This window comes from Gymnogyps californianus, chromosome 7, assembly GCF_018139145.2.
Source record: "Gymnogyps californianus isolate 813 chromosome 7, ASM1813914v2, whole genome shotgun sequence".
NCBI lineage: Eukaryota > Metazoa > Chordata > Aves > Accipitriformes > Cathartidae > Gymnogyps > Gymnogyps californianus.
Window position 1 is genome coordinate 24,644,777 of NC_059477.1, and position 25,921 is coordinate 24,670,697.

The 25,921-nt window shown below is 38.6% G+C and overlaps 1 protein-coding gene across 1 annotated transcript in view; it reads left to right on the forward strand.

Moving 5' to 3' along the window:
* Positions 1 to 1,775: 1,775 nt before the first annotated feature.
* The window catches only part of KCNH7 (potassium voltage-gated channel subfamily H member 7), a 242,395-nt gene continuing 218,249 nt past the window's right edge, over positions 1,776 to 25,921 (forward strand). Inside the window, exons 1-2 of the mRNA XM_050899922.1 lie at positions 1,776 to 2,442; positions 4,470 to 4,700. Coding sequence (XP_050755879.1) covers positions 2,367 to 2,442; positions 4,470 to 4,700 — 307 coding nt within the window. The 5' untranslated portion in view covers positions 1,776 to 2,366. The remainder of the gene's footprint in view (positions 2,443 to 4,469; positions 4,701 to 25,921) is intronic.

The following is a 25,921-nucleotide window of genomic DNA, read 5'->3' on the forward strand; positions in this document are numbered from 1 at the left end:
TAAAAGAAATATGCTCTTCTCACTTTGTGTACACTAGTTCTACTGCTGTCTTTGGGAACTTGAAAACATTTTCAGGGCAATGTATGTTCTTGGTCAAGACAAAGAGCAGAAAGAGAAAAATTCAACCTGCAGCCTCACCCACTGTCCAAATGACATGAAAAGTGGGTAAAAATATTGTAAGAGTTTTATTCTCTAGTGTTGATCAGAGTCACAAAAATGTTATACTTCTCCAAATATTATGATTACAAAGGATATATGGCTGTTATTGCTTTGATTCATACCTCAGTATAGAGATTAAAACATTTGCTTCTGTAAATAAGCAACAGTCACTTCCTAAGATTGATTATGTACCTGATTACATATCACTTGATGTAGCTGAGGCTTTGTAATTACTATACAGTCAATTACTATGCAGCCTTCTAAATACAATTTACGTATATATAAATGATATTTTCAGACATCATTTACAGTTGTGTAAATCCAGAATGATTCCACTGAGATTAAATGAAATTAGTCCAGAAATGTACCAACATACTCAATAGACTGTGCCCCTCCTGATAAATACAGAGGGTGACACACGGTAACAGTGAAACAAAGGCGACTCCTGAGAAAAGCCCGCGGGAATAAGGAAACACCTGTTCGTGTTGCGGAAGAACAGGTGGGAGGCGGTGGCTGGCCGGCTCAATAGCCTGTGCTCGCGGTTACAAAGAACGGTGAGCAGGTGCCTCTCTTTTTTTTCCCCGCGAGTTTATTAAGCAGCCGCCGCTGCTTTGCACTACCCTGGAGATGCCTTTTCAGCATCGCATGGCTGCCCCCAGCTCCCTCCCCGTATCGCCTCGCCGAGGTCCCCCGGTGCTCGCCGTGCCCGTGCTGAACGCACACCGTTCTGCCTGCTGCGTAGTGCAGGAAGCCTTAATTACAGCCTGAAAATAATACCCGCTTCCCCCGAGAGCTTCCCCAGTTATTCCTGCGGGATGGGAGAAGCTGAGAGGAGCGAGGCGGGGGGCAGGCAGGCGCTCCCCGGGGCCCGACCGCGGGCAGCGGCGCCTCCGTGCGCGCCGGCGGGGCGGCTTCAGCACCACGGCCAGCTCCGAGCGGGCGGCGCGCCCCGGCCCGGCCCCGCGGCCCCGACCCCGGCCCCGGGCGGCGGGGCGGAGCCCGGCCCCGGGACGCAGCTCCCGCCGCGGGGCGGCCTCGGTGCCCGCGCCGCCCCCGCCCCGGGCCGGGCGAGAGCTGCCCGCCGGAGCTCACCCCTCCCCGCACCCGCGGGGACCCGGCGCGCCCTCCGCGCCGCCCTCTCGGCCCCCGAGCGGAGGCTCGCACCTGCTCGGCACCCGGGGAGCAGCGCCCGGCGCCGGAGGGGATCCTCCTTCCTCGGCAGGAGGGGGGAGTGGGGCGAGGGGAAGCCCTCGTCTGGGTCACGCTGCGGGAGGAGGGGGCGATCCCCCCCCATCGGGGCGGGGAAGGATGCCGAGGGCTCCGGTGGTCCCTTCCCTCCCCGACTCCCTCATCGCTCAAAATCGACCCCCACTCGCGCCTCCCCCCCCCCCCCAGACGGGGCGTGTACAAAGCTCCCTCCCTCCCCCGGCCCTGGCAGCGCCTGGGACTCCCCGGCGGGCCACGCTCGGGGGCCGCGAAAGGGCCGGCGGTGCCGGGAGGGCGGAGAAGCTGGGGCGGCCGGAGGTGGCGGCCCCCCCCCTCCCGCCGCCGCCAGCGCCCTCAGTCCCCGCTGCCCCCCTGCAGCCGCAGCGGTGGGGGATGTGGCACGTCGCGGTGCTGCCGGGGTGTAGCTCATTCCTGATGCCGCTGTTTGTCGCTGAGTTTTGAAGAGATTTATTGGCTGGCTCTTGCTAAGCCACGCTTGAGTAATCCGAGCTGCTGCGCGCCGTGGTGAAGCCTGGAGGGGGGGGACGTCACTCCCTCTGGCAGCGGAGCAACATTAGTCTTCCAGCCCTCTAACCATCACTACAGCGTCGGAAACTGCCGGGTCACAGCCATTTGCTTTGGAAAATTGGCGATGTTTGGTGCTAGAGATCGATTACCCTTGTAATCTTCCCCCCCCACCTCCTGCTTACCCCACCCCTACCCGCCCCAGACAATAGCGTCCGAGCTCCTCCAGGAAAAATATAGAAAAGAAAGCAAGGAAAGAAAGAAAGAAAGAAAGAAAAAGAAAGAAACTGGGGGATGGATCTGACTCCAATAGGAAAAGCGTGTATCTAGAAGTGGTGCTAATGGGAAGAGATTTCCGAGCTCCAGAGGACGATGATTTGTCACAAAGGGTAGCTGGCTCGGTGCTTTGGGCTGGAGCCGCGTAGGAGATCCTTGGAGAAGTCATTGTGCACAGAAAACCGAAGACCTGTACAAACATGCCTGTTCGCAGAGGTCATGTGGCACCACAAAATACATTTTTGGGTACAATCATACGAAAATTTGAAGGGCAAAGTAAGTTCTCTCTTTCTATCTATTTTGCTACAGTAGTTTGATTCTGCTTGTGACTAAATGGACAGCAGCTCCAGACTGTTTCAAGTTTGTAGCTTGGAAAGAAAACCCCAGAGGTAAGGAGGGGATCCCTGGCAGGAGTAACATTGTTTTTGATCTAGAATACAGATTACCGACTTGAACTATTGGGCTTTTCCCCCCCACTATTTCAAGGAATAGTTTTTATCTTTGACTCTAACCATATTGTATAGCTATAGAAGTTATATCTCTTACCTTCTTCTGAACTGGTGAGATGGCTCTAAAAGCAGTGTACAATCTTGCTGCCTGTGCAACGTCTAAAAATAAGCTAGATTTATTATTATGATTGTTATGATTGTTATTGTTATTGTCATTGTCTTTTCAAAATAAAGCAGAACAGTCAGACTTTGATTTAGAGGAAACAAAATATGCAGAGGAGTTATTAAAGGGAAAATACTCTCTTACCTTGTTGTCATGACTGCATTTTAATATAGCTGTCAAATATTTCTGCTTTGTTTATGGAAGCCTAAAATATCTGTCAAACCAGTGAAAATGCATCCTCAGGGAGAGTCTGTGAGATCTTTTCCAATGCAGCAGTTTACTACCTGTCAAGGAGGCTGAAGCTGAAGTGTTTTTCCTGGCCGGAACTCTGGTTTACTGTTAACAGTAAGAAGGAACACTTGATGCTTAAAATTAATTTCGTTTAGAAACAGTAGTTTTGATATATGCACATTTATTTAAATATTTAGCATAATTTTAGTATCAGTCTGGTGCAAACCCTTACAGCTAATTCCAGTTTATATACTTCCTTATACTTAAACCCATGTTACCAATTTAATATTTATATTATTTGAGAAAAAAATTAAGATGGTGTTTGTAGTCCTAATTTATCTAAATGCTAAGTCAGTATTGCTACTCAAGTGAAGTTTTTATGCAGTAAAGTGTATATATTTTGAAGAGAATAAAGCATTACCTACTAAATAGGCAAGTGATAGTGAAAGTTCAGCATGATTGAAAGACGGTAGAAAAAGCAAGAATGAAATCTGTATTTTTCTCTCCAAATATTTCACTGTGTTCAAAGACAAAATATCTTTAAAATTTTGAAGACTGGTACTGCTGACTTGGTGTCACATAAAAAGTCTTTTATAAAGCAAGGGACCTACTAGTGTGATTAAGTAAGCAGAAATTCATGTTATTAACAGTAAATGTATCAAAGCTGCACATTTATAATTACAATGGGAATAGTAATAGTGTTATACTGGTAAACAGAAACAAATGAAATAACGGTTGAAAACTTTTGAACCTTTCTGTCAGGTGAGGGTTTGGGAAAGGATGATGGACTGAGGCACAGAACTTCAGTGGACTGTGCAAAATGTTTCCAACATCACAATCTTTGGTTTTCATGTACCTTCATACTCTTTTTTTTACTAAGGAATATTTTCTTTTATAAATGTAACTTCTAAAACAATCATAGAGGAAAAAAAGATATCATGTTCTTTTCTAGATAGTTTTGTTAAAATACTGACTATAAACTTTCTGTCATTCACCTCAATGAAAATCCTTACAGAGTAGACTGAGCTGGTTGGACCTTATCCCAGGAAGCCCTTCACTTGAGTAGAGCCCCCTTCCCGAGGCCCCACTTCCCCCCAAAAGAAGCTACCAACTTTTCAAGGACTTTCGTGGAGTTATGGCTGACAGGATGGCGCTCATCACCTGTGTTTCAGTGAAGCTAAAAAAGACAAAAATTTGAAGTCAAAAGGAGTTTTGCAAAAGACTTGCATAATGTGGTTTTATTTCCTTAAAAGACAACTATCTTCATCTTTAATGTATTCTAAATTGATTGAAGTTTCTTTAAAAGTTATGGATCAAATTAGCTACATTAAATGACTGAAAATCTCTGCATTTCAGGCATGCCAGTGAAAAGAAGTGTTGTTTAGCATCCATCCATGCAATCGACACTTTATGAAATGTTGAAAGAGTACTAAAAAATGCATCACTTTCTTTTATTGCAGATAAAAAATTCATCATTGCTAATGCTAGAGTGCAGAATTGTGCTATCATCTACTGCAATGATGGGTTCTGTGAGATGACTGGGTTCTCCAGGCCAGATGTCATGCAGAAACCTTGCACCTGTGATTTTCTTCATGGGCCGGAGACCAAAAGACATCATATTGCCCAAATTGCTCAAGCACTGCTGGGGTCAGAGGAGAGGAAAGTAGAAGTCACCTATTATCACAAAGATGGTAAAGTCTGGTTTTATTTTCAAGACTTTTTGTGTGTTTGGTTATCAGTTGATTGGTAAAAGAGGTGTGTATGATCTGCTGGCCAGACCCTTTGCTGGAGTAGTGTTGCAATTTCTCTGAAGTCCAGTAAAGTACACTTATGTATACCAGTAAGGGAATCTGCCCTGAAAGTAGTGGGTGTATAAAGTATATCACTGTGCACTGACTCTAACAGCTGAATGAAGCTAGCACTGTGTTTGCAACTGTTGAACAGAAGTTCTCCTCTCGCTTAGTTTAAAGCAGATGTAAATCTTCTAGATTAAACAGCCCTACAACAATGAACAGAAAACACAAGCATAGAGGGGACATCCTGTGAATGTTAATTTTTATCAACTGTTTCATCTCACAGGACATAGGAATGGTGTATCAATTTCAGGGGGCTTAACTCTGCCTGCCTCATACAATTGGAACTGTACCTTGATTCAAATGCAGTATTTTACTGGGAAAAGTACAACAAAGTTAAAAGTAGCAAAAATTGGCCTATCATGAGGAAAGCATTAGCTTATAAAGAAAGGGACAAGTCTTTTTCAGAGGTGAGATATTGTGGAGTTGGAGTACCTGCAACTGAACCACAGAAGTTGTCCTAGAATTATGTTGTCAGAGTGAAAATTTTGGGATGGCTAAACTATGAAGAGTTTCCCTGTTATTCAGTGAAGACTCAATATATGAAGAATGGCTAAATCTGCTATGCTGATGCTTTTTTCCTGTTAAGAGCATAAAATGAATAAATGACTGTATTTGCAGATTAAAAAATGCATATGCATGAAAACTAATTATGATATATAATAGTTATATGTAGTGGTTTGTTTTTTTTTTTTCTAATTACCCAGGGTTATTTACAGAAACATTCGTCTTTCAAACAAATCCAAGTAATGGATAAGTGTGGTGTACTTTATTCTGTCTCTTGCTGTGTACACTCTTGGGAGAAGGAAAAGGAAATTCATATTCAAATGCTGAGCTTAAATTAGTTCTGGAGAAGTGCCAGTGTGTTGTTTGCATCAATTTTAGAATCACATGCAATGGATGCTCTCGCATTTTAAAGTCACAGAGTTAAACCCTGTTCTCAATAATTCTGTTGTTATCTCGGAGAGACTTAAGTATTATTTTTAGCTTAGGCTGGTATAATTCAGATAGGACTCGGGGCAACCATTCTACCCACCCTACCAATACTTAAGCATATTCTTCTTAGCACATTCTCAGTAGGGTCCTTTATTCTTAGATCTAGTTCGGTGGTCTGGAGCAGATTTTGGTCAAAATTTCTTGTTGTGGCTGTGCCTCGAACATAGATTTCTCAGGAGACCTGACACTGTGTGTCTTTTACACATCTAGCCTGTGTTATTGTTAACTTGGCGTGTATTAAAAGTATTGCAAAAGGAGAATGTCATTGCTAACTTTCACAGCCACCAGCCTGGAGCACTGTTTTGAGATCTGGTTGTTTAAAAGTGCTTCAGTCTCCCAAGATATTAGGAGGGAGGGAAAGGCACTTAACTAAAGTACTGCTTATCTGTCAATTACCGTAAATACATATTTTTCTAAAATGCTGAATTCTGGCATCATGCAGCAAACCAAAGTAAAACTGTTCATAAGAATTCCCATATCTTTTGTAAATACTTTTGAATTTTTAAGCACATTATAAATGAGAGTTATGGAATATTCAGTGTAAACAATCTTAGGCATAAGGGTTCTCAGTAACTTCACTGCTGTGAATAGTTTCTTTAAATTCCTAGACCATATGTTTGAAGGTTAAGGAATTTCAAAAGCTACAGACAACAGTTCTAGACAAATTTGGCTTGAATTCCTCAAAATTTTACTGGTCAAAATGTGAACAGGACTTACCATGTGCACTATATGCACTGCTAAGTTTAAACAAATACAGGTGAATTATTCTGAATTATAAATATCATTTAAAATATTAAGTCACTGATTACAGGCAAAAATCGACAAAATACAAGATAGGTCTGACACGCAAATGCGTACATGTCTGACAGCTTGATCATTTGTATATACAGACTTTCTTGTTTCATTCCACATAATGTTCAATAGCTTCACAAAATGTGATAAAAAGATCTGAAGTTTATGTGGTATCATGAAATTGAAACTACCTATATGATGGATATAACAAATGTCAGTAAACATATTCTATAGTTATTCTAAATTACTGAAAAATATACTTCACTTTTCATCTTCACTTCTTCACTTACTTCACTTTTTCAAATTTGCAAATTTGTTTTTGCAATATATAGAGGCTATATATATACGCTATATATAACATACTCTGTATTGTAACAATATAGAGAATGGTGATACCTAACAAGGACTTCCTCCAGGTTCTGAAGCAAAATTAATTTTAAGAATTTTCTAAAAATTTGAGAGTTTAGTGCCTGGTTAGTGGTTTATTTTGTACTGTGTGCTGTGAGTGAATATGAGAATATTTTAAGAGGTCAATACCAGCACAGTTAGAAATGTAACTTTCTCCATGTGAGTAATGAACTGCTTGGAAGTTTGATTTGCCCTTACATTTCATAGCCACCTATTGTATAATATTTAACATAATACTAAGCATACGGAGGAGGAAGACAGCTCATGAAGGTGTGAATCGCTTGAGGTTCCACTGACAGGAGTTTCTGAAAACCGTATTACACAGTCCTGAATGAATGCCCAGTGAATTGCAAATAAAACCTTATTCCGCATCAGACTATCATTTACTCTACATAAGCCACTGATTATGTTAAGAATTATTTTAATATTTCAAAGTAAAACAAATGTCAGTGGGATCATATATCCCCTCACTTATAAAGCTAATCTGTCATCAGAAGTCCAGCAATGCAGATATCAGAAAGGGAATGACTCTATAACTAATGCTTTTTCTTTTTAATTCTAAATACCACTCCCCATAGTTTTAAAATGTCACAGCTTTAAAGTTCAACTTAAACGGAAATTCTTGCACTAGAAAAATGGTATTGCATGTGTACTGGGAATTAGGATTCTGATGTTCTCTACTAGTCTAAAGTCCACTTTTCTAGATGAAAGGAAGTGCAAGATTTTGAGTTTTAAACATCTTGATGATGCAAGACTGAATGCTGCTGTTTGCTCACTGCATTAATCTTTAGGCCAGATCACACGCTTGAAGAAAAGGGGACAGAAGGATGGGAAAAATTTTGTAGCACATTGATTTTCAGAAAATGGCAGTTGCTTGAATCTACCCTGCCTTAAACACGGCAGCCAGAAGATACAGTGGTCAACGAAGAACGCAAATTCGATGTATCACGGTTTTATAAATGTGTTACCTAGACTGGGCATGTTTCCCTTTTCACTGTGCAGTGTGGGGAGGGTGCAGAGGAGAGGGGGAGGATACTTGTGATAGCTTTGTGTAATTGTTTAGATGGCATGGAGGTGGGATGCCAGCATTACTTACGCACCTAGCAGGCCCTGTCCCAACCACACCAGTGCCCTGTCTTCACAGAAGTTTTTAACGTTTGCAGCTAAAAGCCTTACTATCTCCTCTTGCAGTATTTGTATCACAATAAGATTGTTAATATAGCCTACATTTGGTTTTAATTCCTCCTCACTCCTTTTTCCTTTTAGAAGGGTATTTACACAATCCAGGCAAAATTCTAGTCCTCTGTCCTGTTAGAGTAGTGCCGCAGTAGGCGATTACACAGTTATCAAAAGAATTAATTACTACTGAGGAAAATGGTTAATGGGAACAGATGGACGCCAGAACTAAGGGTCCAAACGTATAGGTTCTCATCACACAAGAAGGTCCACAAACGTCACTGGATGTACTCACGGGATTAAAAACTCAGTAAATTTATTTTTTAATGTAAATATCCCTTTTTAAAAAGAACAATAGATAAATACAGACAAATTACAAGAACTATTATTTTGAAACATTTTTTTTTAAGTCTTGCCCATTAGGTATTAACATCTGCTTAATTAAAAAATTATACTCTGATATCAAAGTAGCAATATAGTATATTCCTCACTATCTCACAACTTCATTTTCACAAATTATATAGCTATATGATCTGTATTATAGTTGATGGTAAGGTATTGTTTATACACAATCTCAATTCTTATTTTAATAAAGTTATTTGTGGTGAAAATGTTTGACAGCTCTTCCTTTGAGGACTCCATTTTGCAGTTTAAGTCATTATTGCATAAATCATTCTTGACAGATGTAAAATATTGCTTGAGGTGGTAAAGCTGTAAAGCTTTTGACATAAAAAGTATAATTATTTTGGGATTGAGAATGGATGTATGATAATCAGAAAGGATTGTATCATACTGAATACTTTTTTACTTCTTACTCTACGCTTTGTGGACAACAGTGGGCTATATCTAAGCTTACAGAGTATACCTGTTAAAGGGAGGTAAGGAGATCATTTAAGCTTACCCTATCCACGTCAGATATTCTAGGGATAAGAAGCACTACAGAAGAGTATAGGTTTGAGCAAAGATAAGATTAAGCAATTATTTGCAGAGTGTTTACAAACCTCACAGATTACTTGCCATGTACCCAGTTTGAGAAATGTATTTTGCTACAATTGACTGCAAATTAAACATATTTGTATTTTCAAAACACGTTAAGATTCCAAACTAATATTTTTAAGGCCTTTTAAGCTCTTTTTTGAGGATAAAAAAATAAAAAAAATGTGTACACATACTGACAAAATAAAGTAAAAATGGTATTAAGTGTTCTTAAATAGAAAGATCAAGACTTCATTTAGGAGGTCATCATCTACACTTCAGTCAGCATAGGCGTCTTATCACCTGTTTGTGTTCTATAAATGCTGTGAAGCTACCAATCAATTAAAAATACAACTGAAAAGAAAGACCCTTGCATGTGTGTCAAGTCCCCTTAGATTAGCTCTAACATGAGGGTCGGCAAGTGCAGTCTTGACTGTAGATTCAATGCCTTAACCAGAGCTGATGAGAAAGGTCAATGAATGAAGTCACTGTCTTAATACCCTGCTGCTGTAGGAGTTCTTGGTTTAAGAAATACTATCTGACTGCATTTTGATAAAGTGTTACCCCCCAATAAAAAGCTGTCCAAAAAACCTGCCTTAATGCAAGTTTTTTCCAAACATCCTTAAAAAAAACCTTGGATCAAATCCCAGATGTTACTGAAGGTGTTGAACTATTGGAAATGGATGACCTTTTCTTAAGTCTGTAGTGCAATGTTTCTACCTTAGGTTTTAATATTTGTCCTGAAAGACAAGACTGTCCCTTGTCCCATTCAGTATTGCTGTTTTTGCAACAGGGAGCGCCATCCGCAGCGAGCCGATACCTCAATGATCAGAATATCTCATTTGCCCGTCCCCATTCAATTATGGCTCCTGTGCCTGCCCAGAACTGTGGGTCACTTCTTGTTCACATTTCACATGGGATACCTAATGATTATGATAAAGCAGCTCTCAGATATACTAGGTAGGTTTATTTATGGGCCGATTTCAACCATATTTTTCAATTCCTTGGCTTTCCAATATATTCTTTTTTCTTCTCAGGTTAAGATGAATTTATTTTCAATAAGAAGGGGGCTTTTATAGAAGATAATTTTTTCCCATTCATGTATTCCTGCTAGTGAGAGACAGTATCTGAATAAAAAGGAACAACAATTAAATTGCCTTTAAAATTATTTACTTTGTCAGTGTTTAGGGTCAGAAAGGTATGATTAGATATATCTAATTTTAACAAATAATGAAGAATACAACTGCTATTATTATAGCTACTGCATCTTTAACAGAAAAAAAAATCTTACTCAGTTTGGAAAAATCCCTTCTGACAGTTTTAAGTTCTTCCACGGCACAAATAAAAAACCTGCAGGCTAGTGGCTCAGGAGGAGTCTTTCATTTCAGTACAGTGTCCAGAGGGAACTCTTCTGCCACTGGACTTCCATAGTACAGTTTTACAGCAGGATTCAGAAAGTCATAGGGTCAACTTACACTAATCAAGGGACCCAGATTTCCCTTTCTTGAGCTACAAAGAATCAATAATTGCTGACTTTCAAAAAGAGAGTCCCACAGTGGTAAGAAAGGTGTCACACTCTGGAGTCAAATGGCACTAGAAGGTTACGATATGATACACATACTCAGAGTTTTTCTAAGCTGTTTAGAATGATAATATCCTGTGGAGAAGAGTTTCATCTTTTAATTAGGCATTGCCTGACAAAGTTTTTTATCTGCTTTGAATATGCTCCTTTCAGTTTTAGTGAAAGCTATTATGGTTTTGGGTTATGAGACAAAAAGAACAGAAACTGTCTATTTTTTGGTGTGGTTTCACATGATTTTATTGTGTCCTCTTTCCACCTTCAGTGGGCATCCTTTCTAGTGTTACATTCTGATGAGAGAGTTATTCCATACTCCTAATCTGCGTTATTGATTGGTTCTTTCTCTTCTCCACCGAATTGGCCCATATATCAAAAAGAGACGCAGAGAGCAAATCGGACATCATACCTTGCAATAGACATGGGGGAAGAGCAACTGCTTTTCTAATAGCAGCCTTATGCATGTTTGGTATTATACAAACTTCAGAACATCGCACTTTAAATAGTACCAATGTTGACATTGGTGCTGTTCTCTCTGGTTTCCAGCAATGGAAAGAGAATAGTGTGAATTAGATTTTATCTTAGTGGTTTCAAGTCCAGTTTTAAAGTGTTCCCTACATATTTGACTTAATATATGACTCAGTCTGTGTGCTAGACAGTCCATATTCTTCCCAGCTTCCCAGCTAAGTATGGAAAAAGCTTACTCAAGCAGTATAGGATTCAGAGTAGCAAGACCAAGCAGACTATGGAAATCGCTAACTCACTCTGGAAACCGCATACCTCAAAAGCAATCAGAACTGTAGCTGTGAACCTAGATCTAGGCAGAGCAGATGCATGACAATGACAGTGGGCTAATGCAGCTCTATAGTTACAGCTGGTTTCACGCAGTCTACACCTCTGAAAGTTCACATCTCTGAGGTGAGAAGTATTGGTGTAATAATTTTGTATGGCTTGAACTTTTTAGTCTAGTATACTGGTTTTGTTTTAAAGGAAATAACATATGTATTTGAATTAAATTAAAATTTCATTTGGAAAGCAGAATTACAGCCATAACTAGTCACAAAATGCTTTTTGACCTCCAGCATTTCCATAGATATCCCATTTTAAGCTCCCTCACCAACTTTCTGGTACAATATAGCCTTTTCATTTCTATTTTTCTTAATTCTTTAATTCTGTAATCACAGTGAAATCTCATCAGTAAAGATCACCACAAAGGATACCAAAATTCACTCTTAAAAAAAGTCAAAGTAAACAGTATAAAGGGGAGGTCCTGTTGTCTTTTTGTGTTTCATTAACCAGACTCTAGTTATAGATCTCATTATACCTAGTTTTGATAATGCCCTCAATTATAGCACTGAAGTGTTATCCACAAAAAGAAAACATTCCGGCTTCATTGTTAACAAATAGCAACAACTAAAACATCAGAGTGTTATCAACATCATTCTCACACTAAATCCAAAACACAGCACTGTACCAGCTACTAAGAAGAGAGTTAACTCTGTCCCAGCCGAAACCAGGACACCATCATATCATCAAAACCTAAAGATGGTGTTTAAATGTCAACATTATTAACTATTTCATTGCTGATAGTTGCGTGGAAATGACCAGAAGAAAGGTTAGGCCAGAAATCACAGCTGCCTTCAGTACTTCCCTGCTTGCTGAAATTTCTTGCTTTCCTGTCCTTGTTCCTCCATAGTACCATAGTCAATAATCCTTTCTTTTACATTTTGCTGTGACCTCATTTAAATCCCTGATTTGCCACATGAGACTGCAGTGCAAACCAGAAAGTCTTGCCTAAATGGTCAGTTCAGTTCAGAGAAGCACAACAAGAGTTTACTTCAAATACTGGGAAATTGGGATTTATCACAATACCCAAATACACTGATCCTTGACAGTATCAACTTATGAAATGTTGGCCTCTTTAGAGCAAATGGATGGGAGTATATAGTAACTGATTGCTTCTGCTCCCAGAAACACTCCTAAAGGCCTGAGAGCAAGATATCTATACCTACAGATACAGGACTTGGCTTGTGCACCCACAGCTTTTGCAGAATTAAATGGCAAAGTTTAATTTTTGCAACACTAAAAATCCTGATCTTTAGGTATTAGAACACTGCTGGTAGAGACATATTATGCCATTGCTAACTAGTACTAGCTGGATCTGAGCTGCTACGTACAAAGACAACAAATTATGAAAGAACCATGCAAAACACAGACAAAACCTTCCTCCATTTTAATCCACAGGGTAGAGAGGCAGAGGTGACTTCAGAACAAGGATAGATGTATATTATATTAGGGTTTTTGCCTTTGTCTTATACCTAGGCTGCTTGAAAAGCAGTTAATCAGCATGTAAATATGTTTCATCACTAACAATAGGTTCTAAAGCACTTATTCCCAGCTGTTCTCAGACTTTGGAGTCTGTGCCCTTTTGAGATTATTTATTTCTTAGAGCATTCTCTGCTGATTTTCATTCAAATCAATGCAAGCGTATCTCTGAAAATAGCTTGCAAATTTCCTCCTTTCAAAACTCATTTGTGCCAATCTGCTTTACTCCTTCCTCTCTGGAAAAAATGCCAGATAATCTCATTAGTATTTTGCATGTTTATGGCTGTTGTACAAGAAAGCATTTCTTTTTATACTTTCAAACGAACAGGAAACTCGGTAGTCCATAAATCCTATTGTCATGGTATTTAAGGTAAAATACTGTTGCAGTTCTGCCTACTTGCTTGAAAAATGGCTTTCAATTCACAAATGTGAAAGAAGGAAAGAAAACCTAAAGTCCATGTCATTTTAAATACTGATAATAAAAGAAAGGAAAATGTGTTCCTTTTTTTTTTCCATCATAAGTGCCCAGCATTATTTTTGCATGATAAAATACACCAGGAATCAATTTAGCACCAAAGTCCATCCAACAGAAAAGATGACATTTCCCAAAAGGACTATTTCTGGAGTCATGGACAACATACTGTATTATGTGAGAGAATAACAGCCTTGAAGTACAAAACCAGGTATCTATAAATCAATATCTGAGCCTTCTCTGTGGATTAATGGAGCGGCTCATGAACTGGTGTGAAAGACAGCCTATGTATAATGTCAATCCTGAGCCAGTCCGTGCTGGTCCACAGTTCAGAGCATCCCTAGTGCTTCTGTAAGATATACTGATTGTTTATGGCAGCAAGAATATGAGGTGGCACAGAAGTGGCTTTAGTGTTTTACCCACAGAGTTTCAAAGAAAAGTTTTGTAGAGGGATAAAGCAGAGTTTGAGTACTGTTTGTGGGTGACCACAAAACTGTATTAAGATGTTGTCTCTCTTTATCCTAAAACTTGCAAATTGCTTCTCTTGTGTCAGGAGTAGAACTAGGGTCTAAGGAGCTGCTCCCAAATGCTTCAAAAGTTAATTAAAAACTACTAACTGCTACTGCAGCTACAAGCAGAGTTAGTGTCTGATATGTGTGATGTTTGCAGATCAGGCGCTAGGTGCGGGTGGCATCCCCCTTCTCTGGTTACTGTTTATTTAAAGAGGGGAAAAGAGGAAGGAATACATGGTCTGCAGACAACTCTTCTTCCTAGCTGACAGGTATGCAATTCTATTTTATAAAAACAACTACACAAACCAAGAATATTACAGCTGAGGGAGCTCTTCAATAGACCATGCAGGTCTATTTACATTCATTTCTGGTTGTCTTTTGACCTCATTTATAAAAAAACCAGATCCTGCAGAAGCAGAATTGCCAGTAGCGTCACTGTCTCTGCAGAACTCGACATATGCAAAACATAATTATTAGCCAGATAAATACATTCTGTGTGGCTGCTTGTATTTCAGACATGATTTCTCTCACATTTGAATGTGCAAGAGCACTCGTCCCTGCTTCATGGGAACTGAGTGAATTGTTTCCCTTTTAAGTAATATTTTGCTCTTAATCCCTTTTCCTTTCACCTTGGGATCATTTTCCTGTAAATAAAAAAAGTTGTGAATAAAGCACTTTATTTCCGCTTTCTGAGGAATTTAAGAAGATATATCAGCTGGTTTTTGAAATGGTGGAGAAACAATTCTACATGTTTAACCCTGATTGTTACCTGGGAAGTAGACTATCCAAACTTTTTTTTGCCCCTTAGGGGCCACAGGCACTAAAATATCAGACATAACTAAAGTATCATAGTTATGAAGATCACGCTGAGATTCAGTTACTCCAAGGGAAATGACTGACCTGAACTTTTACATGTAAAAGCAAATTTAGGACTAGATTTTCAATTCTATGTATTGTGTCATATAGATGTATTATAAAAGGGCATTTCTCCCTCTCAAGAAGTTTAACAACCACTTTGAGGAGCTGCCAAGATTACCTCCTACCCCATCATAGAATCATAGAATACAAACTGATACTCTACAGTTCACAACAGTTTTACTAATAAGTTGTACTAATAAATTGAAGTGACTCCTAATGAGCTGATTGACTAATGCAGTGAGTCTCTTGCCTTGAAAGACAGATTATTCTTGAAAAGCTCACAGTTCCAAACCATCCTCTACTGTATTTTTGCACTATCCTCCTCTCTTTTCTAAAACAGTACACCAAGGCTGCATTGTAACTTTTCCCAGTATAGACAAGAGCATTGTGTATATATAAATAAATGCCACAAAAAACCCCAATCCCAACATGATCAAGTCCAAGAAATGGATAACAGAGTGAGAATATGAAATTATATTCATCAGGGAATAGTTCTGTAAAACAATCTTTAATAGGAATTGCACTGAATGGGAATTATTCTTAAATGAGTATGTCAGACCATAGGCCAGGTCCAAGAAAAGAGACACCCTAGGATGATGCAGTTGTGTACACGTCTCTGTCCTGTCTGTAATAACAGATAATTTCTAGAGAAATGACATCTTCTGTTAGAGAGGATACACACTGTAATGATCCTCAAGTGCTAGAATGGGGTTAGAGACAGCTGGGGTTCTTCTGAACGGCAGAAGGGGCCAAACTGTTTCCTTCTCTTGCCACAGGGTTAAAGAATGCAAAGGTGGAATCAAGTCCTATTCACCTTTTTCCCATGTAAGCCCTGTATCAAGTTCAGCCTTCAAGGTTTCCAAATTTGATACAGAAAATAGAACTGCCAAATAAATGACAAAATAAAAAATATAGGAGGCATGGTTAAGAAAGTTCAGTGGCTGCTAAGCTCATACTTTTTCCAAACAGAAAAAACTTACCATTTGCAAGTCTCACATTGGACTTTGTTGTGATAGTTGTAGCACTTATTCAGGATTCATGAATCAGTCATACAGAGCCTATGCATCATTCTTAAACCACATCGATATTTTAAAAGAAAGCAAAACTGTATCTTATCTGAGCATTATTTGTGTTTAACTGGTGCTGCATGTATCATATAATGAACAAGGCTTTATTTCCTCCATAAAACAAAAAACTCCCACTCTTCAAACATTCAAATAACTGAAATTTCATCAGACTTTAGTTTGATTCAGCTTTTTAGGTGTATATAATGGAGTCTGTCTTCCATGATCCTGAATACTTGCGATAGTTACATAAATTTGCCAATGGGAAAATGGACATTTCTGCAGGATCTAGTACAACTGTTCAGATTCAGCTAAACTTGATATATTAACCAGGGATATTCTCATAACATAGTTTAGATTGTAACTTTTTCCTCTCTTGGATTTCACCCTTTGTTTGTATCTTGTTTTTTAGAAACTGGCACAATCTGTATAACCAGTAATGCTTTGTTTCACATGGGAATCTTTAAATAGCAATCACTCAGCTGTGTTTGCTTTCGGAAAGCATTCTGTTAGCATGGCACATATTCTAACTAATATATAACATTTTACCATTCCAGTATAGCAAAGAGGTCCTTTTGTTAGATTGGTCTTTTATAGCCATCATATTTTCACAGAATCAAGAAGAATTTAGGTCAGGAGGAGACTCAGGAGGTCATCCAGTCCAGCCTCATGCTGAAAGCAGGAGCAACACAGAATTCATACTAGGTTGCTTAGGGCTTAGTCCAGTTGGATGCCAGGAAGGAGACCACACAGCCTCTCTGGGCAACCTGTTCCAGTGCTCAGTTATCCTCATGCTGAAACTGGTTTCTCCTTATACCATGTCAGGACCTCCCCTATTTTAATTTAAAGCATTGTCTATCATTCTCCTGCCATGCACCTCAGTAAAGAACCTGCCTTCATCGCCTGGTAATTTCCTCATAGCTATTGAAAGGCTGTTACTACATCCCTCAAAGCTGTCTCTTCTCCAGGCTCCTGGCCAAGGCCAGCTTCCTCAGCCTCTCCTCACAGGACATGTGCTCTAAGGCCATATCCATCTTGGTGGCCTCTGCTGGCCTCATTCAAGTTTATCAACATCTCTCTTGTACTAGGGGTCCAAAGCTGGATGCATTATACCAGTGTGACCTAATGAGCACCGAGGAAAGGGAAAGTATCACTTTCCTCAGTCTACTGGCTATGACACAACCCAGTATGCTTTATCCTGGACACAGGTGGACTCAAATTTCTCAAGAGATCCCTGACTCAATCCTCTTCCACTACCTTGAACCCTGTCTTTCTTGAACCCTGTCTCAAGATTCAAACGTCTCTCAGACTGAGGCAGTGAATGTCTAGAGTACCTCAGCTTTATCTGCATCCACTGCCACTAAATCACCCTCTCCACTCAGCAGCAGGCTTGCATTATACTTGTTTATTCTTTTACTGCTAACATAGCTAGCAACAGAAGCTCTTCTTGTTGCCCTTGATATCCCTAGAGTTTCAAGTCTAGCTCAGCTTTTCCTTTCCTAAGACCATCCCAGCATGCCTGGGCAGTGTTTCTGTATTCCTCTTTTGTAGCCTGCCCTTGCTCCCACCTCCTTTATATGTCTTTTTTTTTTTTTTCTTTTGCACTGGAGCTCAGTCATGAGTTCCCTGCTGAGCCAGCTGGTATTCTGATATATCTACTCATTTTTCTGAGTATTTGGATGGACTACTATTTTGCTTGAGGGAGGGTGTTTGAGCTATACCCTCTGGAAAGTCTGAAGAACTAATGAGTTAGTTACCATATTTTTTCTTATTTTTTTTCTTAATTCAGTACCCCATATGTAAGTATTTTACACATCTTTTATTATACTGATTGGCATTCTGTACTACTTCTATACATTCCTCTTACTTGAATGTTCAGTATTATGCCAAGTTTTATACGTGAAATTTTACATAACTTAGGTACACTTATACATGCATTAGGAAATCCTGTTTACATTGTACATCAAAGATGGTTGAAATTGCACCCTAGATACTGTTTGCCAGAAGATCTTTTCCAAATGTCATTACTGATGTGCTACATGGTATAAATTCCATGTTGCTACCCATTTTACTATGAGGAACTATATGCTCAGTGTTTTCCTGTATTGGAGGCCAATCTGCCTGGCCTGTTAAGCACCTGCCCAGTTTTCTTTGGGAGATTTTTTTGTACAAACATGTGTTTGAGTTCAGAACAAAACAGACATTCTAATGCTTATTTTGCCATGGATTACAGTCATCCAAACAGCTTAATGCTAAAGATAATTGCAATGGCGTCCTTCTTGTAAGTTTTAGAAGCAGCTAATCAATTGTCTTATACTGGGAGATAAATGCAACTGCCAATGGCAAACAAGTAGGGCATCCCTGGCACACATTATTCAGCACTTCATTCTCATCATTAAAGATGTGCAGAAAACAGATCTTCTAAGAGAGAAATATTTTTCACATTGTGTGGAATTCTTGTAGTGACTTTCAGTAGTGAGGTAACCTCATTGAAATACTGTCTCAGAAGAAAAAGTTTGTTGCTAACATTTCCTTATATAGGTCATGGCAAAAGACAGCACTTTCTCCTCCATTTCTTTTCTGCCACTTTTTATTTCATATTTTTTTCAAGAAATGATAGATACAGTGATTTGTCCTCTGCTCTTTCTTCCAGGTTAGTGACTAGGGGAGATAGAAATCTGCTGTTTCCTTCAGGGGTTAATACTGCCCTTTTCCTTTAGGCCAATGCCAGCTACCCTTCCCCTACCCCATCAAACAACACAATCAATATCGAAGTGTGCTAACTACCTCCTGACAGGAGCTCAGCACATCTGGCTGACAGCATTGATGGCACTCAGCACCCTGCTGGAGCTGGCCCCTAACACATGGAGCATAATGTGTCAGCAGCAGAGCATCGGGAATCCTGCAGCTTTTGTGGTACTGCAGTGATGTCAGATCCATGGTTTGAAGCAGTGCCCCTTCAAATACCCATCATTTAGGGATGTGATTCCATCTGAGGATATTAAAAAAGATAACATGATCTCACTGGTTTAAGTCACCCCAGTTGGGTGGCCTGACAGCCTATTCAGATCTGTAACCCATTCCGTGTTTTCTTTCAGTTCTTTATATATGGACAAGTACTGTTAAACAAACAAAATGTGTCAATTAAAGCATATTTAATGAATATTATTAATGATGAGTTCAACTGCTGTTTGAAGGTGTTGATAAGCTTCAATAAATATACTTCCACTGACTAAAACAGCACTGACGATATTTTTAATTTCATTATTTTAATAATTTTTCTCCCTACTGCTTGCATATTTGACACTTACAAATCTGTTTGTTTCATGCTGGATTTTATTTTTAATCATCCTAATGCGATGTTAAAAAGTTCATCGGTAAAGCCTGCTTTACTGCCTGTCTAAAAGAAACTATCTTTTACTCTCTTCCCATGTGACAGATAAAAGTATCTTGGGGGTGTACAACAGCAGTTCCTTGCATTACATTACCAATCCTGGTTGCCCCTACAATCAATTAATTTGATGATGCAGAAAAGAACAGATCTAGCATATACATTACAATGTAGTATTATGTAAGGATTTCTAATTTGGTAATTTTTTTTATTTAAGTGTGTTTTTTATTTCAACTCAGATGCAAAGCCATTCCTACGTCTACAGTAGTCAATGAGAGAGTCAGACATTGGCAGTATAATTGCAATAATTTCTGCATGTAACAGATATAGTGTAGTATTCAGGGCAGCTACTTGTATGTGCTTCATTTCTGCATAGGGTTAATTTAGTGTGCATAGCACTGTGACATATGTCTTATTTTTAATTTAAAGGAATGAGAATATACAAATCATTTCTCATTCTCGGACTGGACCAAATTGTCATTGTCAGATTGCCCGTTAATAGTCGATTGCAGATGTTGACTTGTTTTTGTCAAGGAGAACGGTTAAAGATACTTGGCCCTACAAGGCTCATGTAAAGTCAGAATGTGACCAAGAGCCAAAAGGATGGCTTTTCTAAGCCTTGTTTCTGATACTGTGCTTTGCAGAGGAATACAGTTATCTTTATAAACAGGTATTACAAAACAACTTAGTTACCCTTATGACTAACATAACTTCAGAAATGGTGTTTACTTCCCAGTTATTTATGGTCTTTATCTAAAACAAAGGAAATGTAAACCCAACCTCCCAAACCAAATAAGTTTCATTTCTAAGAAGGTTTTTGAATAACTGAAAAGCTTGTGTGTTTTTATTTGGATTTGAAATGCTTGAAAATATTTGATAGTTACGTATTTGATATATATTTGATAAAGGCTTTACAAGCATATGCTTTTTTGAGACCTTGTCGAGCAGATCACCCTTCTAATGATCAGTGAGTCATTCTTTTTTAGATACACAATATATTATAATGTACATTTTGCAAGCAATTATGAGAGCAAAATAACTTAGAGATATTTTAAAATTGAAGTATTTTCATACTAACTACACCCTAATCTGTAGGGTTATGGCATTTTTATTATTCTTTGAAATTACCATTTTCTCCCAGGAACCCAAGATAATCAAAGGGAATATAATAGGAAATTTTAGAGATCTGGACAGGGAGTTCAACCATGGAACTGCCCAGGTCTATTGGCTGAGGAAAAAGAAGTGTATTATTTTAAAGTGGTAATGCTAAATGGAAACCTTTTTTGACTCCAGGATTGACAATTCCATTAAGCCTACCCAATCGGCCTTTCTGAAGTGCAGCAAAAGGGTAACCAAAATGTCTGGCTAAAGGCTACTGTGCATCACTCCAAATTGCTTTTTCCAAAGCCTGCAATGGTAAATTCAGCTTTCCTTTCAATATTTTAGGCAGTATAGAGGCCTTCATGCATACCTGTGTTGGAGGTTGATAGTGTCTTACATTTTATGGGAATAAAATACCAGAACTGTGATGCTGAACCCAGATCAGGGATCAAAGTTAACATGCTATCTCTTAGATATTATCTGCAAAGAAAACTTTCGAAAAGGGATTAAAGAATTATAAAGAATGTTCATTATTACCTGCCATGGACATATCATCTATATATTGTAGAAGAAAAAAATTACTAAAGAAAAATAAACAGAAAAAAATAAAAACGAAAGGGTTTTGAGTCTGTCCTCTTCTGCTGTGCTACCAATACTTTGAGCAAACTGACAGTGTTCTTGTGCAACAGCAGTGTACAAAGGAAAAATTTAATAGGATTGAATCAAGTTGAAATCTGTTTTAGTTGTGCAAAGTGTATCAGCCTTCAATCAGTGGTGGTCAAATTAACTCTATTTTGAGAAATTTTAGGATCTCAGTCTTAGAGTTATTGAGAAGTTTATGAGTTTAAGCAAGTGGAAGAAAAGCATGCAAAAACCTGCCAGAGAAGTTCCTGGTTAGCTCCATGCATAAAGCTCATTTCACCTTTAATATTACTGCAGCTTTCAGTGGGGAGAGGAAGGGAAATGTGGATTCTCAAGAATTACTAGAATTACTTTTTTTCCTTCTGTTGAAATTCTCTTTCAACTCAACGTAAGTAAAGCAGCTGGTATAGTCATATGCTGAACATGAATCAGCTGAGCACACCTGGCAAGTAGCTGTTTACTCAGTTCTGTATTTTGCTAGTTAGCAGGAATCATACTGGCTTTCTTTACAAAGGTGCTCACAATTTTAAGCCTGTAATTTTTTTCAAAAAAGGGTGCTTTTTAGCACCCTTAGGTGAGAGCACCTTTAGAACCTAAAGGGTTCACCTTTCCTTCAGGCTAGGCATTACAATGCCTGGCCAGATTTTCAAGAAAAGTTTACTGAATTAGAATACTCAGCTCTTTGTTCTGTGAGGATTTGGTTCTGGTTGTTTATGGGGTATGAAAATAACAGCCTGCATTCTGTGCCTAAATGAGAGCTGATCTTTTCTGAAAATCTAGCCTGAGCTGCAAATTTAGGGAAGTTATAAATCTGATTTGCTGAATAGTTCACTTGTTTTTCTCTTTATTATATCATAGAGGATCTATCTTCTGCAATTTTAAAACTCAGTAATAATATACTGCATCCAGTAATATCTAGAAATGATAATATAGAAATAAATGTAGTATTAATGTTGTCTTTTTCATTGCTGCTACTTATGCTTATTTGCAAGTCTTTTTCATGTTACCTCTAAAATAAATATCATAGGTATGGTAAAACACAGAAGGGACAAACTACAAATTCATTGCTATTCTACAAATTATTTCTTCAGAGCAACTGGCAATATCCAGCACTGAATACTCATTGGTTTTGGTATGTTGATTTTTAGCTTTAATACAGTTTATGGGAAATATAGTAAATAGCTTCACATATATTTACTATGGTGGTTGTAATTACTCATAATTATATAATTATAGTTAAATTGGATCCCTAACACTATTTATCAAACAAGGATATAGTCAATATTACCCTATGAAATTGGCTTGGCTGTGTATTAAATTAAAGTGCAAAAGTCAAACAGAAAGCTTGATGTAGCACTTGAATTGGAGCCCTGTTCAGACTTCAAGAGTGAGGATCCTCTGGAGAAGCTGTATGTTACAGACCATTCCAAAAGGAAAGCAAGCAAATATAAGCACTGTAAGAAACATATAAGCACAATAAGAAAGCATGTGCATAAATGACTGTATGAGACTGCATGAAATATTTTAGTCCTTGGCAGAACTGTGGGATAGCAACAACAGAAATATTTCCTTTCAGGCTCCACCCTACTAACTTTTCATGTCATGTTTCAACTGAGTCATTTCTGCAAATTCTGAATTTCTCTGTACCCAGATTTAAAATAGCTGAATTCAAAAGCAGGAAGACTGGCTTGGACATTTTTACTCTACCATAAGAAATTTAGATCTGAGGTCTGTTGGAAATTCAAATACCTAACATCTTCAAAATTAAACTTTCAGGGTTGGTTTGAGCTTGTGCCAGTAAACAGCATCTTCAGTACAATGATTATTCCAAACATACAGGGCTTATAACCTACTTTAAAAACATCACAAAGCAGGGAGAAAGCACACAAAAGGGCCACACAAGCAAATCTTGGATGGCATGTATCCACGAGGTGGGAAGAGATCATGAACAGGGAACACAGACCCTACAGTAAAATTAACACATTGATTGCATGGGAATTGTTGCAAATGCCATAATTCAGGTTGGAGCTGGTTTTGTCTTTTATCTAGGCTTACAAGACGAGTAGGAAGGTGAGCTAACACCCCCTTCCCTCATCTACCTTAACTGAAACAAGCACACACTAGGCAGAGCAGAGGACTGAAAGTCAAGACTCCCTCTTGGAAGTGTTTTAAACTTTTTCTTTCTCTTGAACCTTGATAAAAGCATAGTTACTTATAGGATAGCAAAATGTCAGATTAATGACTTTTTTCTGTAGCAGAGTAAAGATATAAGATGTAAAGCAGTGTGGTGAGAAGATGCTGTATGTAGATTATTTGAATGTTAGGTTTTCTTGATGTGCTTTTGTTTCATCACATTTGATCTGTTTTCTAAAGTAATCAATTAGAAAAAAATGTGATTAAAATAACTGGAGAGAAATTACCCAGGACTTTTTGATGCTACCTAATTAGGTATTTCTGAAGGTCTGATTTATGACATGTACAGTGCAGAGATACTGTAATTTGGGCCAGGGCTCTTATTTACTCAGTGTGTTAACTACACTGCACTAGATTGCCAGGTCTGTGCAGTTTTTGTTGAATGCTCAGGCATGTCTTTCTGCATGAAAAGATCACATAACAATAGCAAACACTTCTGTAGGACGCCAGGGAGCTGTGCAGAAGGGTCTCTGTGCACAAGCATCCTCTCCCAGTCATAAGAAGTAATCACCAAACAAGGTCCAAGGATTTTGAGGGCCAGGAATGAAAGGCAGGGTAGTGAGTAATGCCTGAAAATTCAGTTCAATTCAGAGGGTAGTTCTTGATCTTCTCTTTCCTGCTTCTTCTTCTTCATCACGAGCAGGACACCATTCATCATCTTTGGTAGAGGAGAGGCTAAAGCAAGGTGTGCTGGAGAGCGTGCTAACAGCTGGTTTGGGAATCAGCTGTAAATTTCACAGCTGGCTTTTGTGAACCAGCCTGAACTACTTTGAGTGGGGCCCCTGGCTGAGCAGCCGTGCCCACGGCACACAGGTGCTCATATGACCCAGATCCCCAGCACAGATTCACACACGTAGATGTGAATGGGAAGGACTATACCTGAGTTAATGCAGCTGGCAGTAAACTTATCTCCTAAGCACTCACCTTACTCTTTAGGAAGTTAGAGTTCCAGTGCGTGGCAATGGAAAGAGAAACTTGCAGGAGCCTGGGCCCAAGAAAACTCAGAGATTTCAAGAGTCTCAAACCCCGTGTTAAGCCTTGGGTCCTCTGAAACTAGAAGATGATCAGAGCCTCACACTGCTCCTAAGAGCAGAAGCTGTCTTGCTTCACTATTCCTGTCAACACAATCTGAGAATAAGTCATGGAAAAACTCCAAAAGACCTTCTAATCTTTCTCACCATAGCCATCTCAGGGATATTTTGTTGGGAAAGGTCTTTCACTGAAAGACCATTTTATTTCTTCATATTAAAAATGAACTATATTTTCCTATCATCCCTCTGATGCATCAAAGTAATAAAGATGTCCATTTGAAGTAAATTGAAGAGCATCTCTTCCTTTGGATTGCTCCCAAGTGTAAAATAGCTATTCTTAAAATCACCAACATAAACAAAGTATTTCCAGATACTTGTTAAAATAAAGTTTTGACTATTGCCATTTAGAGGACTCATACAGCTTCATTGGCCATATATTATTTACAAACTTCCTTCAAATACAGGTATTACCTAATTGAGGTACATAATTCCATAGGGTACCTAAGGCAGGTTCTGCAAAGGGAGCTATAGGGAGGCACATACCCTGCAATGGAAATGCAATAAAATCGCCTGGATATAAAGCGAAGACCCCTTCTCACTGAGCTGCTACAAAAGCACTGAAAGCAAAGTATGGCCCTCTGTGAAAACATCTCTGAAGACAGCAAAAAGGCCAGAAGAAAACACAGGAGCCAAAATGTGAGCTTGGAAAAAAGCAAGCATTATTTCAGCACACGGAGAAGGCTGCTGTATCTACCAAGCCAAAACTTTTGACTTCAAACTGCCAAAACAAGAATTGAATATGACTAAAATATTAAAAACTTAGGGTGAAAGTGACCTAAGATCAGTTTTTACATAAAAATGTTTGATCTTCTAGGGGAAAAAACCAATCAAACGAACAATGGAGAAAGACGGACATGCTTATAATTAAAATATTACTTTCATTAATTCTTAAAATATTAATTTCATTAATTTGTAATGGAAAAATGTGACTAGTCCCATTGTATAATTCTTATTAATATCAGTGATTAATAAGGCTTTATGAAATGTGCAAAGAGGAGAATAAACAATATCTGAACTCAAATACTGATCCCAAACATCCCGTAATCAGAAAAATATGGGCATAGAGTTTCTTTAACAAAACCTTCTTAAAAATTCTCAAGTTTCAAACTTATAATAGTTTTGAAATCTGAAATGTTGTTAAAAATTAGTTCACCTTTAGATCTGCATTATATTCTTACAATGTTCGCTCTGAACCAGTTGGAGCACTTTTATGAACGGCAAAGAAAAATAGGTGAAAAAAGCTTTTGACCTTCTAGTATGTTTAACCTCTGAGATTCTCTGAAATTCAGTAATTATAGTAGCTGATATAGAATTAAAGGGGAGACAAAATTTGCATTTTTGGCCTGTATTTTGTTATGCATAATATAATATCTTCAAATGATTTTTAATATATCTTATAAGGAATATTAAAAATACGTAGAAGATAA